This window comes from Chlorocebus sabaeus, chromosome 2, assembly GCF_047675955.1.
Source record: "Chlorocebus sabaeus isolate Y175 chromosome 2, mChlSab1.0.hap1, whole genome shotgun sequence".
Classification (NCBI taxonomy): Eukaryota; Metazoa; Chordata; class Mammalia; order Primates; family Cercopithecidae; genus Chlorocebus; species Chlorocebus sabaeus.
Genome location: NC_132905.1, coordinates 42,125,213 through 42,145,932, shown reverse-complemented (window position 1 = coordinate 42,145,932; position 20,720 = coordinate 42,125,213). Strand labels below are relative to the sequence as shown.

General features: G+C 55.1%; 4 protein-coding genes across 6 annotated transcripts in view; 3 read left to right on the top strand and 1 right to left on the bottom strand.

Moving 5' to 3' along the window:
* The first annotated feature begins 247 nt into the window (after positions 1-247).
* Positions 248-6,320, top strand: FAM83C (family with sequence similarity 83 member C). Its single transcript, XM_007963169.3, has 4 exons — positions 248-760; positions 3,883-4,050; positions 4,257-4,381; positions 4,883-6,320. Exons 1-4 carry the CDS (start codon positions 248-250, stop codon positions 6,318-6,320), a joined length of 2,244 nt encoding a protein of 747 aa, XP_007961360.2.
* A 1,664-nt stretch (positions 6,321-7,984) lies between these two features.
* On the top strand, positions 7,985-13,564 carry EIF6 (eukaryotic translation initiation factor 6). 2 transcript variants are annotated; one of them, XM_007963149.3, is made up of 7 exons: positions 7,985-8,088; positions 8,306-8,417; positions 8,537-8,622; positions 11,626-11,801; positions 12,324-12,500; positions 12,718-12,899; positions 13,283-13,564. In XM_007963149.3, exons 2-7 carry the CDS (start codon positions 8,311-8,313, stop codon positions 13,290-13,292), a joined length of 738 nt encoding a protein of 245 aa, XP_007961340.1. In that variant the 5' UTR covers positions 7,985-8,088; positions 8,306-8,310; the 3' UTR covers positions 13,293-13,564. The 2 variants fall into 2 exon arrangements, with proteins under 2 accessions (XP_007961340.1, XP_007961350.1); XM_007963159.3 differs by having other exon boundaries at positions 8,029-8,053.
* Positions 13,565-14,284: 720 nt separating this feature from the next.
* On the top strand, positions 14,285-15,066 carry MMP24OS (MMP24 opposite strand). 2 transcript variants are annotated; one of them, XM_007963113.3, is made up of 2 exons: positions 14,285-14,426; positions 14,537-15,066. In XM_007963113.3, the coding sequence occupies exon 2, from the start codon at positions 14,540-14,542 to the stop codon at positions 14,723-14,725; it is 186 nt and encodes a 61-aa protein (XP_007961304.3). In that variant the 5' UTR covers positions 14,285-14,426; positions 14,537-14,539; the 3' UTR covers positions 14,726-15,066. The 2 variants fall into 2 exon arrangements, with proteins under 2 accessions (XP_007961304.3, XP_007961297.3); XM_007963106.3 differs by having other exon boundaries at positions 14,335-14,463.
* A 1,892-nt stretch (positions 15,067-16,958) lies between these two features.
* Positions 16,959-20,720, bottom strand: part of MMP24 (matrix metallopeptidase 24) — a 50,504-nt gene continuing 46,742 nt past the window's right edge. Inside the window, exon 9 of the mRNA XM_073008170.1 lies at positions 16,959-18,056. Coding sequence (XP_072864271.1) covers positions 17,719-18,056 — 338 coding nt within the window. The 3' untranslated portion in view covers positions 16,959-17,718. The remainder of the gene's footprint in view (positions 18,057-20,720) is intronic.

The window sequence follows — 20,720 nt, the reverse complement described above, 5'->3', positions numbered from 1 at the left end:
CCACTTCCCTGGGCAGGCGAGTCCCAACACAGGCAGACAGGTGGGGCTGGCCTGACAGGTTCCAGAGGCCAGGGGCAATAGGGCGGAGCGTGGCTCTGATTTAGGGTGGCAACAGTTTGGGGGCCCGCCACACACACAGCGAGCGGGTGGGCAGGAGGTGGTTCTGCCAGTCTCCTCTTCCTGCTGCAGCCAGCCCAGCGTGCGGGCCATGGGCCCTGCCGGCGGGTGAGGCAGCCGCTGGGCCGGCATGTTCGGAAGCCCGGGGCCTGGGAGCCTGGGAGTCCAGGGCATGGCGGGACCCCTGCGGGGCCGGGTGGAGGAGCTGAAGCGGCCGTGGTGGCGGGAGAGCTCACCGCTGGTGCTGCGGCACAGCGAGGCGGCCCGGCTGGCGGCCGACGCCCTCCTGGAGCGGGGTGAGGCTGCCTACCTGCGGGTCATCTCCGAGGAGCGGGAGCTGCCCTTCCTGAGCGCCCTGGATGTGGACTACATGACCAGCCATGTGCGCGGGGGCCCTGAGCTCAGCGAGGCCCAGGGGCAGGAGGCCTCGGGGCCAGACCGCCTCAGTCTGCTCTCCGAAGTCACCTCAGGCACTTACTTCCCCATGGCCTCTGACATAGACCCCCCGGACCTGGACCTGGGCTGGCCCGAGGTGCCACAGGCCACGGGCTTCAGCCCCACCCAGGCCGTGGTCCACTTCCAGAGGGACAAGGCCAAGAACATCAAGGACTTGCTGCGCTTCCTCTTCAGCCAGGCCCGCACGGTAAGGGCCTCATCTCTCCATCGCTCAGCTCACAGAGGAGGAAACTGAGGCCCAGAGAGGGAAGGGACCAGCCAAGGTGACGCAGTGACTTAGGGGCAGAATGAGGACCAGCACCTCTGGCACTATTAGATCGCAAACTCCTAGAAGGGGGGCATCCCATATTTACCTTGGCAATGCTTGGTCCCCAGGAATAGTATGGATGAGCCTAGAACAGGGCATGGGCATCAGGGACTCCACAACCCTCTGAAATGCACACCAAGTGGTGCAGGTTGGAGGGAGGAGTCCTCGCTGCATCTTTACCTTGGAAGATGCTCCACTGCCTTATCAGTTTCTCAGAAAGTTTTATGATCCCCACACTAAGAACTCCAACCTTGGGGAACATCTGAGTCACTTCCTTAACTTACAGAAGAAGAAACTGAGGCCAGAGAGGTGCTTGGGACTTGCCCAGGGAGGTCCATATGGTGACATAGAGTTCAGGGCTCGGGGACACAGGGGCTCTCTGACTTAGGTCCTGGGGAGCAGTCCAGCCTTCCTTGCTGGCTCAGGTCCCCAGTTGCCCCCCACCCTCCTGCACCACATCTGCAGCTGGGCCTGAAGCAGGGGAGGCGGCCAGCGTGTGGGCCTCTTTGGCATGTCCTCGAGGGCTGGGCTTTGGAACCAAGGAGGAAAGAGGAGAGGAGGATGCTGGGCTCAGTGATGGGGAGCAGGAACTCAGGAGAAAGAGAATTGGGAGGGCAGGTGGGGGTGGTCAGCACCCAGAAAGGCTCTGGCCACACACAAGCACAGCTTCACTTCTGAAGCCCTGGCCTCCTACTCTAGGGGAATGGACAAGATGACCCCTGGCTGGGTTTGAGGTAGAGTTAGGTTCCTGCTGCAGAGATGGGAAGCCAGGATACTGGGATCCCACCGGTACTTCCAGAGCTTCCCTGGCAAGCCTGCCTGTGCCCCAGGCAGGGGACGGCCAGGCCTGATTGGCATCGGGAATGGGGTTATTAGTGAGGCTGCTGCTGTCGTCATCCTCACCCCTGCCTCTTTGATCTTTCCTGCCTGTCCTTGTCCCCCCACTCTGGCCAGGCCTGTGCTGTGAACTAGGGCATCCCCCAGTGCCTCACTTTCTCAGCCCCCATTTAGACCCCTCTGTCCTGGGCCAGGAGCCAGGCTCGTGTACTGGGCTGTCATGACTCCTAGTGACCTTGGGAAATGCTGCGTTGCCCTGCAGCCCAATGTTTATAGAGCTCTGTTATGTCTTGAGCATTTTCATATTTAATTCCCCGTAGCTCTGAGACATGGCTATCATTATCTCCATTTAACAGCTGAGGAAGTTGAGGTTTCCAGAGGTGAAGCTACTCACCCAAAGCTGTGTCACCAGGAAGTGGTAGAGTCCAGGTTTGAACCTAGTTCTTTCTGACCCCAGAGCTGGAGTGCTATGCTCTGTAACTCCTGCCTCTCGGCCCTGCCTGGGAGAAGAGATTCTCATAGCAGATATATACCATGGGAAGAAAGGCCAGCTGGGGGCTGGGAGGTGCCAGGAGGGTTTCAGGGGCCTTTTAGAGGCAGCCCTTTATATGGGATGGAGGCACAAGCTCCAGCCCAGTCCTCAACTGAGCAGAAAACTTGGATCCATTTGGCATGGGTGCAAATAAGGGAGTCTGCAGTGTAAGGGGTCACACCAGATCTCTGTGGCTTCACAGGGAAACTGAGGCAGGGCTGGGAAAGGGCAGTGAAGACCCCAGTAAGTGGCTTGTAGCTCTGACCCTGGAGAAGGGAGCCTCAGACAGACAGTCCCTGGGGCACAGCTGGGCTGGAGTTAGTGGGGGGAGTGCAAGGAACTTGCCTGGGAATTGGGGCCTGGGTTCTGCTTGTCACTGCTGTCCCATCTGGGGCTCAGTGCAGAGGGGGTGTTGGACTAGCACAGTCGATCCACAGTCATCTTTGAGAATCTGATGACAGATAAACACTCGGTGAACCTAAAGATGCACACAAATGCTTTCAAACAGCTAGGGGTTCAAGACAGTCAAATCTGGGCTGGGATTTTACTGTAATCCCAGTGCTTTGGGAGGCTGAGGTGGGAGGACTGCTTGAGGCCAGGAGTTCAAGACTAGCTTGGGCAACATAGTGAGACCCACATCTCTACAAAAAATTAGAATAAAAAAAAAATTAGCGGCCAGGCGTGGTGGCTCATGCCTGTAATTCCAGCACTTTGGGAGGCCGAGGCGGGTGGATCACAAGGTCAGGAGTTTGAGATCAGCCTGGCCAACATCATGAAAACCCGTCTCTACTAAAAATACAAAAAATTAGCTGGGCGTGGTGGCAGGCACCTGTAATCCCAGCTACTTGGAAGGCTGAGGCAGGAGAATCACTTGAACCCAGGAGCCGAGATCGTGCCACTGCACAGGTAACAGTGCGAGACTCCGTCTCAAAGGAAAAAAAAAAAAATTATCCAGGGACAGGCACAGTGGCTCATGCCTGTAATTACAGCACTTTGGGAGGCTGAGGCGGGCAGATCACCTGAGGTCAGGAGTTCGAGACCAGCCTGGCCAACATGGTGAAACCCCGTCTCTATTAAAAATACAGAAAATTAGCTGGGCATGGTGGCAAGTGCCTGAAATTCCAGCTACTTGAGAGGCTAAGGCATGAGAATCGCTTGAACCCAGAAGGCAGAGGTTGCAGTGAGCCAAGATTGCACCACTGCACTCAAGCCTGGGCAACAGAGTGAGATGCTGTCTCAAAAAAAAAAAAAAAAAAATTAGCCAGGCATAGTGGCACATGTCTATAATACCAGCTACTTGGGAGGCTGAGTTGGGAGGATTGCTTGAGCCTGGGAATTCTAGGCAGATGAGAGCTATGATCATGCCACTGCACTCCAGCCTGGGCGACAGAGTGAGACAGACACTGACTCTTAAAAAAAAGAAGACAGTCAAATCTCCCTGTGCCCAAGTTAAGAAGCCCTGGGCTAGGTCACTGCTAAGAGCCCTTCCTGTTCACTTTCTCTTGAACGCTCTGGCCTCCTGATTTTAAGTCCAGTGCTCTTTTCCCGGGGCCCGGGTTCCTGCCCCAGGCTTGGCTGGATGTGGGGAGTGCCCTGGGCAGCGCTGAGCTTTCATGCACCTCCCCCTGCCCAGGTAGTGGCTGTGGTGATGGACATATTCACTGACATGGAGCTTCTGTGTGACCTCATGGAGGCCTCGAGCCGGCGTGGTGTCCCTGTGTACCTGCTCCTGGCCCAGGAGCACCTGAGGCACTTCCTGGAGATGTGTTACAAGATGGACCTCAATGGGGGGCACCTGCCGGTTAGTGAGGACCAGGGGCAGTAACCAGGGATGCGGATGGGGAGTCAGGGATGGTGGGGGAGCCAGTGGGTGGCCACTCAGCACTGGGGGGGCAGTGGGAATTGGGGGTAAGTTCCCTTAGCTGTTTGGGGTTGGAGACCCCATGGGGCAGAGACATGGCTTGAGCCTCACTCTCTCAAGGTCACCCTCAACCTACTTACACCTAGAACATGCGTGTGCGGAGCATGTGTGGGGACACATATTGCAGCAAGGCTGGCCGCCGCTTCACGGGGCAGGCCCTGGAGAAGTTCGTCCTCATCGACTGTGAGCAGGTGGTGGCAGGCAGCTACAGGTGAGCAGGCGTGAGGAGGCGAGGGGGGCCTGGGACTGCACCACTGGCTGGCAGCTCTGAGCTTCCCTCCACTTGTCCATCCCTTCAGACACAGACTGAGCACCTGCCATGTGCCAGGCATCATGCCAGGCTCGGGGAGGGTGTTGGGGGCAGGTCGGCCCTGGAGGAGCTCACTCTAGGGGAATGATGACTTTAATACCCTTGGCATAGAAAATGACTATTGCACATTGGAACTGGAGTGACTTCAGGGAACCTCCCACAAGTCCATTTTACAGATGGGGTAGTTGGGGCCCTGAGGGCAGCCGTGTGCCCAGGCCCACTAAGCAGGGCTAGGGCAAGCACAGACTCTGGAGTCAGAGCTCTGCCCCTTGCTGTGAGCCCTCATGGTGGTGGGGTTTGGGTCCAGCATGCTGGACCAGGTATGCACCTCTGGCTGTGACTCCTGCCAACACCCAGGGTCCTGCACTTTGCCTCCTGACCCCCCTGTCCCTCTGCCCCCAGCTTCACCTGGCTTTGCAACCAGGCCCACACTAGCATGGTGCTGCAGCTCAGGGGCCGCATCGTGGAAGACTTTGACCGGGAGTTCCGCTGCCTGTACGCCGAGTCGCGGCCTGTGGAAGGCTTCTGCAGCGGTGAGGACCCGCTGTCTCCCCGGGCACTGCGTCCTCCTCCCGTGGCCCTAGCCTTCAGGCCTGGCATCCCAAGCCCCACATCGTCCCCGCCCTCCAGCACCAGCCTCAGCAGCATCAAGCGGTCACCACTTACGGGTCTCTCCTCCTGCCTCGCTCTACCAGGAGGTGGTGATTGCAGTGACATGGGCATGGGGTCCTCGTCTCTGGGTCCCGCCCGCCATGAGGCCCATGGCCAGCCCTCCCTGCATCGCCAACTGTCAGACCCTAACCATGGCTCCCCTCCTGGGCTCTATAGGGCCAACCTGGGCAAGCTAGCATCATACCCGTGGTCCCAGTCCTCCCCTGCCCTCAACCATAATAGTGCCAGCCCCTTGACCTTGGCAGTGGGGTCCCCTCTGCTTCCTCGCTCCCGGCCCCTCCTCCAGTTCCACTGGGGTGTCCCAGCTATGTCCCGGTTCCCAGAGAATGGGCTCCCAGGAAGCCAAGAGCCCAGCCCCCTGCGGGGTCGATGGGTACCTGGCACAGCCCTGGAGACAGTGGAGGAGAAGCAGAAAAAGGCATCTCCAAGTCAGAGCCGTGGCCAGCTGGATCTCCTTGTCCCCTTCCCCAGAGCCCGAGAAGTGAGAGACCCTGACTCTGGGGTTACCCCCAACTCAAGCCCCCTTCGGCCTGGCGAGCAGGCCCCAGAGGACAGGAGGTTGTCCCCAAGCCAGGCCAACAGCCAGCTGGATCTTCTGTCCCGAGCCCTGGGTACTGGGGGTGCCCCTGAGTCAGGTTCCCTCAGACCTGGTGATCGGGCCCTGGAGGACAGGAGGATGTCCCTAAACCATAGCCATGGCCAATCAGACCTCCTGGTGCAGTACCCCAAGGCCCAGGGCTCCAGAGTGCCCCTTGAAACCAACTCCTCAGTCAGACCTGCCAGACAGGGTCCAGATGAGCGGCGGCAGACCCTGGGACACAGCCAGCTGGACCTCATCACAAAGTTCGGCCCATTCCGGGGTGAGGGGCCTGGGCCTAATGGTCTTCCAATACCAAGCCCTGCTTGCACGACTGGAGTGGGGTCTGGGGATGAGAAACGGCTAACCCTGGGCCACAGCAAGCTGGACCTCATCACCAAGTATCATCAGTTGCAAGGTGCCAGGCAGGCACCCGAGCCTGGGGCTCCCAAGGGTGGCCATCTCAACGGTGGTAACAGTGACCTGGTCAGGGATGAGAAACGGCTGACCCTGGGTCACAGCAAACTGGACCTCATCACTAAGTACAACAAGTCCAAGTTCAAGCAGCTCCGAAGCCGCTTTGAGTCCTAGCCAAAGGACTGGCATGGGGGTGCACTGGCAAGGGCAGGCCCCTCCTCTGTCCACCGAGACTCTGGACTTGCTCAGGTCCCAGACTGGGGAAGGGAGGTGTCTAGAAGCCCAGGTCAGACGCACTCTCTGGGCTCAAGATTCTTGTGTAAACACACACACACACACACACACACACACACACACACTGACCAGTATATTCTTGAATCTAGGCTGTGTTTCCAGCCCTGTGCTGGGCATACCGTAGAGCTGACAGGTGGGTCGACTCAGACCTGGGGACAGAGATGAAATGCACAAGCTGCTGGAGAAGGGGTCAGAGCCATAACAAGTTAAAGGTTAACCAGTGACAGAGGGTGTTAGAAAACAAAGGGCAGAGAGTCATGGAGAAGGTGGAGTAGTCAGAAAAGTTTCTTAGAGGAGATGGAGGTGGTCTTTGAGCCAGGCCTTGAAGGTTGGGGAGGTTTTGGACAGAGGGAGGAGAGAGTGAGAAAAATTTTTGGTAGACGGAATCAGGTGAAGAGACACCCTAGAGAGGACTGAGTGGATCTGAGGTGTACGAGGGAGGAGGAGCAGAGTATGTCGATACACGCACACCCCCCCCCACACACACCATCATCATCATCATCATCATCATCATCATTGTCGGTGTTATCATCTTGCTGAGTGTCTCTTGAAGTACAGGCTGTGACAGGTTGTGGGCCATTTTCCTGAACTCACCACTTGCCCGGGACAGTAAACATGATACACATCAATAAAGGCAGACTTTATTATAACCTACAGTGCCTGGTGTATCCTGAACTTTGAGGAGTTATGGGAGAGGCACGTTAGGGGAATGGGAAGGGCACCATTCAGGCCAATTATGGGGAGCCCCCTGGAGGAGGGTGAATGCCTAAGGAGGAATTGGGGGAGTCCAGGGGCTCCAAGCTACCACTGTGACATTTTGAGAGAACCTGGGGCTTTTGCAGATTCTACAAAATATGGGCCAAGCTCATCCTGTCCAAGTGTGCAGCAGGGCCCTTGGCCCCCATCACTATCCCGGGGACAGAAGTTGGCTGTTGAGTGAGTGACAGAGCCCATGTGAGAGGCACATCGTGGAAGCCAACCAGCATCTACATCCTTGCCCACCCTGGACCCCTTTCCAGCCTTTTCCTGAGCCCCTTCTTCCTCAGTCCTCCCCTCTCTCCAGCACCTGCAGCTTGGCGGCCTTTCCCTCTTTGGCTGCGCCTCCTTCTCCAGCCTCGGTCTGGCCGCACTTCTCCCTCCTGGAACTCTCTCCATGTGTAGTCTCTTCTAGTCTTCAGCCCCTCATCTCATTCCTCAGCTCTCCACTCCCCTGCTGGATTCCAGACACGGACTTCTGTCCCTCAAGTCATAGCTGGACTCATCACTTTCCCCAAACCTGCCCTTCCTCCGGCTTCATTTCGATCAATACCTCCATCATCAACCCTTCTTCTGCGAGACACTCCTGGCCCCTCCTCTCCCTCATGCCTCACATCCGACCAGCCGGAGGTCTAGGTCGATGACAGCTCCTAAAAAGCTTCTGAATGAATAATGAATGAATGAGCGCGAGCAGGCTGGGGGTGGGGCCAGGCGGGGTCGCGCCCAGACCTCTCGCGACCATAGAGTCCCCCGGAGGCCGGAGGTAGAGGGGCTGGATGCGTGGCGGGGCGCGCCAGGCTCTCCCGGAAGTCTCCCTGGGCGGAAGTGGAAACGGAAACCGTTTTAGGGAGTCCAAGGTACAGTCGCCGCGTGCGGAGCTTGTGGATAGTTGGTGAGCTGGTGTGAGGGAGTCTGGGAGGGTCAGCTCCGGTCCTGGGTCGAGAGGGGTGGGGCCGGAGGATTCAGGGCCGGAGGGTCTGGTGGGGACCCGAGGGCGGAGGGGCCGGGAGGCCGAGAGGGGCGGGGTCGCGGCGGGGCCTGAGGGGCGGAGGCCGGGATACTTGGGAAACGATCCGCTGGCCTTGAACTCCTGGCTCCGCCGCCCCTAGGCCTCATGGCGGTCCGAGCGTCTTTCGAGAACAACTGTGAGATCGGCTGCTTTGCCAAGCTCACCAACACCTACTGTCTGGTGGCGATTGGAGGTTCAGAGAACTTTTACAGGTGCGGCGGGAGCCCCAGGGCTCGCGGTGGCGGGGAAGGGTGCGCAGGAGTCAAGAGCTCCGGCAGGGTGAGGGTGTCGGCCCCTCTGTCCCGCGACCACCGAGTCCATGTCCCTACAGTGTGTTCGAGGGCGAGCTCTCCGATACCATCCCCGTGGTGCACGCGTCTATCGCCGGCTGCCGCATCATCGGGCGCATGTGTGTGGGTAAGGCAGGTGGAGGACGCCAAGGGAGGGAGTGGTCTCCAAGCACCATTAATTACATCCCCGGAGGGAACTCGGAGTGACCTAGGGATTCCCAGGGTATTCTCTCTTATCTCTGGGCACTGTAGAATCTCTCAGGCCAAGTGTCAGGAGATGGGGGGCAACCTTCTAGCAAAGGCTGCTGGATAATAGTAATAACAACGTAAAGTGCTTTCACTCCTGTTCTCATTCCTTCTTCACAAAGACACTGAAAGGTAGGAATTACTGGCCTAGCTTGACTGATGAGGAAGCTGAGACTTGTCCTAAGTGACTCACTAAATTCCACACCTAGTTCTTAGTGTGGAGGAGGATTTTTATCTCTCTCTTTTTTTTTTTTTGAGACAAGATTTTTGCTCTTTCGCCCAGGCTGGAGTGCAGTGGCAAGATCTAGGCTCAAGTGATCCTCCCAACTCAGCCTACCAAGTAGCTAGGGCCACGGGCACGGGCTACCCACACCTGGCTAATTTTTTAGATTTTTAGTAGAGACGCGGCCTCCCTGTGTTGCCCAGCCTGGCCTTGACCTCCTGGGCTCAAGTGATCTTCTTACCTTGGTCTCTTAAAGTGTAGGGATTACAGGCGAGAGCCACTGTACCCAGCTGAGGATTTGTATCTCATCTCTCCCTGTCACTGACTGTGAGCAAGGTGCTTTCTCTTTGTAAGCATTCATTTCTGTCTCTCTAAAGATTAGCTAAGATTTGCGGTCATCCTGCTCAGTTTTGTTGAAATCTTAAATTCCCTTTACCACATCTCTACCCTACCATCCTACCTGTCAGCACTGTTAATTCTGGTCGTTGGTCCTCTCTTTTTATTATTTTTTTGAGACGGGGTTTTCACTCTTGTTGCCCGGGCTGGAGTGCAATGGCACGATCTTGGCTCACTGCAACACTCCGTTCAAGTGATTCTCCTGCCTCAGCCTCCTAAGTAACTGGGATTACAGGCGCACCCCACCACACCTGGCTAATTTTTTTGTGTTTTTAGTAGAGATAGAGTTTCACCATGTTGGCCAGGCTGATCTTGAACTCCTGACCTCAGGTGATCCTCCCACCTCGGCTTCCCAAAGTGCTGGGATTACAGGCATGCGCCACCGCGCCCAGCTGGTCCTTTCTTTAAGCTGGATCTGTCTTCCATTACTGCTGCCCGTTGTTTCTTAATTCTGCTCATTGAGGTCACTTTTAGAAGTCTGTTTATTTTTTTTTTACTTTTACTTTAATTTTTAAAAATCTTAAGGCCGTTTGGGAGGCCGAGGCAGGTGGATCACCTGAGGTCAGCAGTTTGAGACCAACCTGACCAACATGGAGAAACCCCATCTCTACTAAAAATACAAAAAATAACTGGGTGTGGTGGTGCATACCTGTAATCCTAGCTACTTGGGAGGCTGAGGCGGGAGAATTGCTTGAACTCGGGAGGTGCAGGTTGTGGTGAGCCGAGATTGTGCCATTGCATTTCAGCCTGGGCAATACGAGCGAAACTCTGTCTCAAAAAAAAAAACAAAACAAAAAAATTTAAGCCTAGTGACCTCAAAGTATTTTCCTATTTTTTCCTATTCAGTTAAAGTACTCTGATCTCTAACCATGCCCTTAGGACTTGAAGCAAGTTCTGACAACAAGGGAGATTTTAGCTTAGTCCTTGTGTATTTTATGATGGGAGTGACCTGAAATTCAGAAATTCATTGGCGTGTATTTGTAGATTGTTCATTCTTGTTGCTGTGTAGTGTGTTTTGTGTAAGTATATCACAGCGTATTCATCCATTCCATTGACAGTGCATTTGGGCAGTTTTCACTTTGGTCTATTAGGAATAGTGCTAATGGCCTGGTGCGGTGGCTCACGCCTATAATCCCAACACTTTGGGAGGCCAAGGCCAGCGGATCATGAGGTCAGGAGATTGAGACCATCCTGGCTAACACAATGAAACCCTGTCTCTACTAAAAATAAAAAAAAATTAGCCAGGTGTGGTGGCGGGTGCCTGTAGTCCTAGCTACTCAGGAGGCTGAGGCAGGAGAATGACGTAAACCTGGGAGGCAGAACTTGCAGTGAGCCAAGATTGCGCCACTGCACTCCAGCCTGGGTGCAGAGCGAGATTCCATCTCAAAAAAAAAAAAAAAAAAAAAGTGCTGCTATGTTTTTTTAGTGAACGCATCTACATATTTCTACTGGGTATATTATACCTAAGAGTGGCATGGCAGAGTCACAGGTTATGTGACTAGTAGTAGTTGCAGGTGATGCCAGATAATTATCTGAAGTGGTTGACCAACTTATACTCCTGTCTCAGTATGAGAGTTCAGTTGCTCCATATATCTTTGCCAACACTTGGAATTGATGACTTGTAAAAATTTTTGTCATTCTGGTTGGGGGCGGTGGCTCACATCTGTAATCCTAGCACTTTGGGAGGTCGAGGTGGGCGGATCACCTGAGGGTAGGAGTTTGAGACCAGCCTGGCTAACATAGTGAAACCTCGTCTCTACAAAAACACAAAAAATTAGCCAGATGTGGTGGCATGCACTTGTAATTCCAACTATTCAGGAGGCTGAAGCAAGAGAATCACCTGAACCCAGGATGCGGAAGTTGCGGTGAGCCGAGATCGCACCACTGTATCCAGCCTGAGTGACAGAGTGAGACTGTCTCAAAAAAATAATAATAATCTAGCCATTCTGCTATGTGTGTAGCATTAGCTCAGTTTTTAAGTAGCCAAATATACAAGTAATGCCAGGAGCTCTTCCTGTTAGTTCAACTCCCCTCCAGTTGATGATGGTGAACTAGGTGGGATTTATTGAGATTCCTGGGTGGTCTCTGGCCTGCCCTGGGTGTTGTCCAGATCAGTGGGTTGGAGGGCTGGGCTCTGGGCCTAAAGCTTTCCTGGGATAGCTGATTGGGCTGGGCTGGGTGGTATCCTCAGCCGCTAGGGCTCAGCCGGCATCTTGTGTATTCATGGTTCACCTTTGTCTCACCCTCTAATTTGGGTTTCTCCAGGGAACAGGCACGGTCTCCTGGTGCCCAACAATACCACTGACCAGGAGCTGCAACACATTCGCAACAGCCTCCCAGACACAGTGCAAATTCGGCGGGTGGAGGAGCGGCTCTCAGCCTTGGGCAATGTCACCACCTGCAATGACTACGTGGCCTTGGTCCACCCAGACTTGGACAGGGTGAGGCAGCCCAGCTTGCCCCAAGAGTCACAGGGCCATCCCTGTCAGTGGTTAGCCACTGTTCTTTCCTAACAGGCAAGAATTAGGGGTCTCTCCTTGGTTTTTCTGTATGGGCCCTTGAGTTTCAGGTATTCATTGGAATAGTGATAACAGAGGCCTTACCAAGTGTCAGAAAGAAGCTGGGGAGGGTATGAATCCTTCAGGATTGAACCATTCAGTCCTGCAGCCTGGGCCAGGATAGGTGATCGACTGTTGAACTTTTGAGTGTGGGTGAGAGGGGAAAACAGTGACATCGAGACCAGCCTCCAGCTGTTCAGGGCATGCATGAATTTTAGGGGCTTCCCAGCTGGCTTTGACTCTGCTCTAAGCTGTACTTCCTCCTTTCTCTGGGTGAGGCTTTCATATGAGGTACATAGGAGAAATGAGGGGCTCAGGGAGCCAAGGCCCACATGCTTCTCGGCATGGAGAACCCTGGTTCTGGGGCTGTAAGTGGGCCCTGAACACAATACCTTTGACTGATAGGAGACAGAAGAAATTCTGGCAGATGTGCTCAAGGTGGAAGTCTTCAGACAGACAGTGGCCGACCAGGTGCTAGTAGGAAGTTACTGTGTCTTCAGCAATCAGGGAGGGCTGGTGCATCCCAAGACTTCAATCGAAGACCAGGATGAGCTGTCCTCTCTTCTTCAGGTCCCCCTTGTGGTAAGCATTCCTGTCCTCTGAACCCCGTCTCCTGCTGAGGCAGATCCTTTCGCCCAGTGTTTGGGAGTCTGGGTCATTACCTGCTGCAGTTTGAGACTGGGGCTGCAGGTCAGGGAGGAGCAGGGTTTGGGGAGAGTCCTCATTGAGGGGGGAGAGTCCTCATTGAGGAGGGAGAGACTTTGGTGCCGTGACTCACATTGAGCCCATCCCTTGGCAGGCGGGGACTGTGAACCGAGGCAGTGAGGTGATTGCTGCTGGGATGGTGGTGAATGACTGGTGTGCCTTCTGTGGCCTGGACACAACCAGCACAGAGCTGTCAGTGGTGGAGAGTGTCTTCAAGCTGAATGAAGCCCAGCCTAGCACCATTGCCACCAGCATGCGGGATTCCCTCATTGATAGGTACCTGGGGGGTCGCCTTCCTTCTGCTCAGGGTTGGGGGTTAACTTGCATTTTGAGAGTATGGGGAAAAGATGTCATCTAGAATGAGAGCCCACCAGTTTGTTCTGATAGCTTCTTGAGTGTGAGAGCATATCTGCACACTGCTGAGTAGATAGAGCCAGCACATTTTTTTTTTTTTTCAATTCACCGTGATATTCAAAACATATTTATTGAGTAACTGCTAATCCTCGTCTTTGTGGCTTTTCAGGGCTAGGATACTAGACCAGTAGCTGCTTGAGCAGCTTTTCAGAGCTGGTCTGGGGGTGAGGGCTGAGGCAGGCACCTTGAGAGTGAGGTGGGTTCTGTGAAACAGCTACTGACCGTGAGCTTTCCTTTCTCTTCAGCCTCACCTGAGTCACCTTCCAAGTTGTTCCATGGGCTCCTGGCTCTGGACTATGGCACCTTCTTTGCACTCCGCCCAATCTGCACCGGATGCTGGCAGGGAGGTGGCAGAGAGCTCACTGGGACTGAGTGGCTGGGCACCCAACCCTTTTCCACCTGTGCTTATCTCCTGGATCTATCATTACTGCAGAAACCTGCTCTGTTGTGCTGGCTGGCAGGCCCTGTGGCTGCTGGCTGAGGGTTCTGCTGTCCTGTGCCACCCCATTAAAGTGCAGTTCCCTCCAGGCCATTCTGAATGTGATGTTTGGGGCCCTCAGCCTGTGTACAATCCCCGCACTCTCCAGTTGTTCCAGCATTCTGGGAAGATAGGGTGGGATGGACACAACACACACCCAATCTAGTTCACTACCTCCACACACACCATTCCCTTCTCCACCATCATCAGGATGGGAGGCTTCATCCTGGGGCAAGAAACTGTCCACTACAGTTCTCCTTTTTTCTTTTTGAGGCAGTCTCCGCCTGTCATTCAGGCAGGAGTGTTGTGATGCAATGATGGCTCAAGCGATCCTCCCGCCTGGTTTTTTGTTGTTTTTTGTTTGTTTTGTTTTGTTTTGTTTTGTAGAAACGAAGTCTCACTATGTTGCCCAGGCTGGTCTGATACTCCTGAGCTCAAAGTGACCCACCGCCTCGGCCTCCCAAAGTGTTGGGATTACAGGCATGAGCCACCGTGCCCGATCTAGTTCTCACAATTTTCACCCGACTTATGCCCCATCTTCTCTGGCCTTGAAAGTCTGTTCCGATTTTCTCCTGAGCCAGGTGAGGCCCCCGTAGGAGCTCTGGGGCTTCTGGCTTCGGGGCAGGCTTTGACTAAAGTGGATGGAGGTTGCAGGTCCTTGCCTGGGTGGGCCTGGGGCGGGGCAGCGGGTTCCCAGCGTCCTCCCGGCCTGGGCGCCTTGGAGGCTTCTGGGGCGCAGTCCTTCCCCCTGCGCGGGGCGGGGCCTAGAGGCGCTAGGGCGGGATTGGCCGGGGACGTTCGCGGAGTCCCGCCCCGGAGCCCGGGGTCGAGTCCCTCTTGTGCGCTCAAACGCACTGAGGGCGAAGTCGGCGCGCGGTGGCGTCACGGCGCCAGCTCCTCCCGACGCTGAGGTGGGTTCCAGGAGACCAGCGGGTGTGGCTGTGCGAGGTGAGGGCAGGGCTGGGGCGGGGCCCTAGTCGGGGGGTGCCTGCGACGCAGACCTAAAGGGCTTTTCTTGCAGACCATGGGGGCTCAGCTAAGTGGCGGCTGCGGCGCGCCGGAGCCTGTGCAGCCCCAGCCCCAGCCCCAGCCTGCGGCGCCGGAGGGCCCGGAACAGCCCCGACCTCAGCCCCAGCCCCAGCCCGAGCCCAGCCCGTGGGGTCCGCTGGACGACGTGCGCTTCCTCATCGCCTGCACTTCCTGGTACTGACGGCGTCTTCCGGAGGATGCCGCCCGTCTGTCCGCCGTCCCCTGTGGTTCTTGCTTTCCTTGTCTCCTCTCCCCACGTCCCTGCGTCTCTTACACCCCCTTCCACCCGAGGCTCCCCAGAGATAGCAGAGAATTCGAAGAGGTCGCCAGGGACTGGAAAGAAGTCCCGGCTGGGCCGCCTTCGCGGCCTACAGCCCAGCCTGCACCCAGACCCAGCTCAGACCTTCGTGTTCACCCCATCCCTTTCTCCGGCTGGCTGGGTCGGGGGCATCCCTCTCTGTCGCTGGCTTCCAGAGGCAGGGCAGGCCTCCTGATAAGCCCATAAAGCTGCTGACCTCCTGACTTCGTCTGCCTTTTATTAATATCTTAATTGCTAATAACCGTGCTCTTGACTATGTGTCTCAGGTCATGGCACCAGGGGCCTTGACTTTGGAGCCCATGCCACAGTGACCCTCCCATACTCCTGAGGGGGGCTGCTCCCCAACCTGGATCCTCAGGACGCATCTGGCAGACCAGATGCGTGAGGCAGCTCCCAGACACCCCAGAGGACCCCGGTTCTCCTCCTGGAGCTTCTTAAGATTACTTTTGGAACCTGATCTTTGTTCCCTCATCCCAGGGAAATGACACACTCTGTATTTCTGTTTTATTTATAAATGATTTAAAAAACATTATACAAAGGCTGATCAGTTTAAAATGTGACTGACACTGAAATGCTGTGATGTCCCCCAGGCTGAGGGGAAGCTAGGCTCTGGGGCCCCCAGTGCTTTGCCCCTCCGTCTGCCCTGTCCTGGGGTGATGGACAAACAGATGACCACAGGCAGGAGAATCTGAGATTGGAAGCCTCTAGGCTGAGGCCTCTGGGCCTGGCCCCACATCCCTCACCTCTGCAGCCTGGGCTGCCTGCCTCCATCTCCTGCTCATTCTCAGCTGGCCTGCCAGGAGCCAACAGGGAGCCTGGCGGGAGGCGGGGGTGCCTAGAGCTTTCAAGAAGTGAGAGCACCAACCTGAGGAGTGGACAGGGACCAGGAAGTGGGGGAAGGGAGCCCAGGAAGAGGTGGATACAGGAGACACTTCTCATCTCATCTCAGACCCTAGAGGGGTCCACAGATGGGGACATAAGACACAGCCAGCCCACTGGATGGCCCGGGCAAGTAACAACCTCTTTGTGCTTCATCTGAGCACACGGTGAGAGTTACCTTCGGCCTCCCAGGGCCTACACGAGTTTCATGTGAGTGGACAGGTGTGAGCTAATAAAGTGCTTTGCAAAGTATAAAACACTGTACAAACCTATGAATCACTAATATCTCTGCAGTTGTTCCCTGCCTGTCCCAGGGAGCCTGCCCTTGGCCAAAATGAGAAAAAACAAGGATGATGACAGGGGACACAGCGGACCCACATGGGCGTCCCTGGGACAAGAGATTTTGCTTGAGATAGCTCCCAGGGCAGCAGGAGTCCCTGTCTGTGCTACAGGGTAAGCCGACCCCAATCTCAGAGACCACAGGGTCGGGGGCAAGGCCCATGCAGGCTCAGTGAGCAGGGGTGGCATCCAAGACCCGGCTAGCACGCTGGAGACTGCCTGACACCTCTTTTTGGCTTTGGCAGAGAGCCAGTGGGCATCACTGAACCCATTGGCCTTGTCTAGGACTCCTCAGTGACAAGCAGGGCTGCCTCTGCTGTACTGGAGCAAGGCAGGCCAAGCCCTAGGAACTCCTGCCAGAGACAGTAAAGGGCGGGCCAGTGAAGGTCAAAAGGAAGCCCCCTTGGCTTGGGGCTGCTACTGGTAGGGTTGCCCTTCTAAGAGCAGTGTGGGAAGATGGGCCCAGTGAGCAAGGTCAGCAAGGGCCAAGCTCTGGGAAAACACTGCTTCCAGCTGAGATTGAGTAGTTGGGAGTGGAGGCACTGAGCACTTCAGACACCCCGTCCCTTTCTGAAGGACTCCCAGGCTCTGCCATGTTGGCCCTGCAGCCATCTCTGTCTCACCTAACTAGTCAGGCTGAGCCCCAGGCCGCAAGTGACAGGCTGGAGCAAAGCTGGGGGCAGGGACAATAGAGGGGAGTGGAGGACGGTCACAAACTCGGATCTGCCTCCAGAAATGGGGTCAGCTTCTGCCCCAGCTCTGTAGCCATAGGAGCAGGGCTCAGCTACTGGGGTGTCTGGGCGCTAGAGTGGCCTTAGCAGCACCTTGGTCCTTGTCGCCTGGGGGAGGGCCGCTCTGCTGGCCTCATCACCAAGACAGTCACCTCTAGTTCACCTAAAGCCTCAAGCAGCCTTTGCAAAATGGGACTTTAAACAGTAGTGACAGGACATTTAAATACTCACGATGTGACAGGTGGGTCCTTGTCAGACCCAGCCGGGCCACAGCCCTGCCTGCAGCATGTGACCCTAAATCCTGGGTCTCTGAAGAGACCCTGACAAGTGGAGCAGGTTTCCTGAGGGATCTGCTGTCTGCCAGCAGGGAAACCCAGGCTTGTTGCCCACTGTGTCAGAAGCAGGGGTCCTGTAGCCTTGGAGGACAGTGGGGTGGGGGTAGGGGGACATCTGACCAGCAGGTGTTGGCAAAAGGGGACCAGGACTGGTGGCATCTCCCGGATGGGGGATGAGAGCTAGTGCTGGCTTCCCACAGAGGGTGCTGGGTTCCAGCCAGGAGTGGAGCTGTGGTACCTCATGGACACCACAGGATGCTGTGACCACAGGGGCTCCTCCTGGCATGGTCCCTGCCTCCGAATGGAGCCTGGCCTATTCCCTTAAGTAGGGAGTAGTTTGCCCAGGACAGAAGGCTGGCAGCTGGGTGCCAGACACCCACCCTGGGGCACAGCCCCCATAATTCCCTGCCCCACGCTCAGCCTAGGCCAAATGCACCCACCACTTCAGCTGTGCGACCCCAGCCTAGGGCCCTGCTGGCCCTGGTGAGCAGTGGCCAGAGCTGCCCCTCAGACCCTGGTGAGGAAGGGCCTGGCTGGCCAGACCGAGTGGACAGAGAGGGCTCTGGGCTGCTCACACCCACTCCTGGACTGGCCGCTTATAGTAGGTGACAGGCTGAGGGCCTGTCTTGTTTTTGAACTGGAAGATGGTGTAGACCAGCACCAGGATGCAGAGGGACAGGATACAGGGGATGACCACGGCCACAGCGTTCACAGAGCCCGGCACATCATTGATGGTCACCATGATGTCCACATCGTCCTGGGGCAGCCGCCGTTCCTTCCGCCGCTCCACCTCTTTCTGGTTGCAGCCCATCCAGTCACGCAGGATGTTGCGCGGGTAGCCTGGCTCCACGCTCAGTTTCTGGTTGTCAAACTTCCAGTAGTCCCGGCCCTTGTAGAAGTAGGTGTAATCTGCAGAAATACAGCCCAGCATCACCACTCCCAGACACTTCCGGCACCTGCTTTGGGGCAGTATGAGAGGAAGGGCACAGGCGCAGTGGCATGGGAGGCAAGGTGGGGACACCTGGTGGTTTGGGGTGTAGTGCTTGGCTGAGTCATGGAGTAAGAAGCTGCAGAGGGGAGCGCCTGGGACCTGGAGTGGTCTGCCTGTCATGCTACGGGTACTAGGAAACCAGAGGGGCTTCAGGGAGAATTGGGACATGGTTCACTTTGTGCCGCCCAGACAGGACCCCTTGCACGCAGCCTGGGTCACAGCTCTGTCACACTGTGCCCACAGGTCCCCCCTGCCCCACATGTGGGTTCCATTAAGCCTCAGCCTGGCTCCTGCTTGAGCCAAGGGAGGCAAGGAGTAAGATTTCGCCTTGTGTTGACAGCAAGACACTACCTCTCTGCAATTACGGGTTTTTTTTTTTTTTTTTGCTTGGCACACATCACTCCACAACACAGATGCAGGGTCTTTGGGAGCCTTCTTGGGGAGAGGCTGGGCAGTCTTGGCAATCACTCCCTGGGCAACCACCCCAGGGCTCCAGCAACAGCCAAAGCAGCTCAGCCAGTGGGCAAAGCAGCTTGCTCAGGCCGTCCTCATTGGCTGGCTCCCCACCATGGTAGGGCTTTCATTGGTCTAGGTCCTTGATGTCACCTGTCTCTGAGGCTCCCCAAAAAGGGAGATCTTATGTGTAAAGCATCAGGTATACAAGACAGCCCACAAATAGCAGCTGTGGCCAATGGCTTTCTTTGTTTTTTTTTGAGACGGAGTCTCACTCTTTCGCCCGGGCTGGAGTTGCAGTGGCACAATCTTGGCTCACTGCAAGCTCTGCCTTCCAGGTTCACGCCATTCTCCTGCCTCAGCCTCCCGAGTAGCTGGGACTACAGGCGCCCGCCACCATGCCTGGCTAATTTTTTGTATTTTTAGTAGAGACAGGGTTTCGCCGTGTTAGTCAGGATGGTCTCGATCTCCTGATCTCGTGATCCACCCGCCTTGGCCTCCCAAAGTGCTGGGATTACAGGCGTGAGCCACTGCGCCTGGCCTGGCCATTGGCTTTCTTATCAGTGAAGCCTTGTCGGAGAGCCCTTCCCAGCCATCTCTAACATGGCCCCCTCTAGCTCATTGCTCTCTCCCAGATTTATTTCCTTTTTTTCTTTTCTTTTCTTTTTTTTTTTTTTAAGACAAGGTCTCATTCCATCAACTAGGCTGGAGTACAAGTGGCGCAGTCATAACTCATTGCAGCCTCAAACTCCTTGTCTTAAGCAATCCTCTGGCTTCAGCCTCCAAAGTAGCTGGGACTACAGGCACTTGTCACCATGCCCAGCTAATTTTTGTATTTTTTTTGTAGAGATGGAGTCTCACTATGTTACCCAGGCTGGTCTCGACCTCCTGGCCTCAAGTGATCCTGCCATCTCGACCTCCCAAAGTGCTGGGTGTCTTTCCCTTATAGCGTCTGTTGCCATCTTGCTTTATGCTCCTAGACTCGGACCTATGCAAGTCCTGTTCACTGCTACGTCCCCAGCTCCCACCACACAAGCTGTCTATTATTATGGAGTGAATGAATGAATCTTTTCGATCCACATAAACTGAAACCCACAAGATGATGATAATGATGATGATGATGACGATAGCAGCTAAAACATATAGCATGGGTTGTGTGCTAGGCATTATTTCTAAGTATGCTACACAATTTATCTTCTTTAATTCTCACAAAACCATTTTATAAAGGTAGGTACCATTATTATCATCATTTTATAAATGAGAAAACAGAAAACTTAGAGATTTGCTCAGATTCATAGTGAGTGGTACTATGGTGGTTACGAACCCAGCCAGTCCAGCTCTAGAGTCTGTGTTTTGGACCACATCAGTGGAGATCTACTTAACAAACACTCCTGGAGGCCTACTCTGCATCTGGCCAGGCTGGCCGCTCCTCCTGAGAAGCTCCTATGCTGGTGGGGAGACAGGCTGAATGTCTGACGGCAGTTGTGGGGGCTGGTGGCCAGCATGGCTTCTAGGAGGAATTCAGGAAACATAAAAAGTTTCTCTCTTGATGCAGTGGTTCATACTTGTAATCCCAGGGCTTTGAGAGGCCGAGGTGGGAGGATTGCTTGAGGCCAGGAGTTTGAGACCAGCCTGGCCAACAATAGTGAAATCCTGTCTCTACAAAAAAAATGTAAAGTAGTCAGGCATAGTGGCATGTGCCTATAATCCCAACTACTCAGGAGGCTGATGAGGCAGGAGGATCATTTGAGACCAAGAGGTTGAGGCTGCAGTGAGCTATGATTGTGCCACTGCATTCCAGCCTAGGCGACAGAGACCTTATCTCTTAGAATTAAAAAACAAACAAACAAACAAAAACATGTTTTTTAAAGGTTTTCTTTCCATTTTCTTGCCCTCAAGCCCTGTGAAAAAGTGGCTTTGAAACATGCATGCCCATCATTGCTTTTCAGATTTGGTAACTCGAGGCGTCCCTGGAGTACACCTGCAGATAAGTGTTTGAGAAATGCTGTCTGAAGGAATGAAGTCAGTCTATGACAATGTCTCTCTGCTGTGAATCACTCCTGCAGATGAAAAAGTGTGACTTGGCAGCTGGTAAGCGAATTAATGGACCGTGTGAACATGGGTAGATA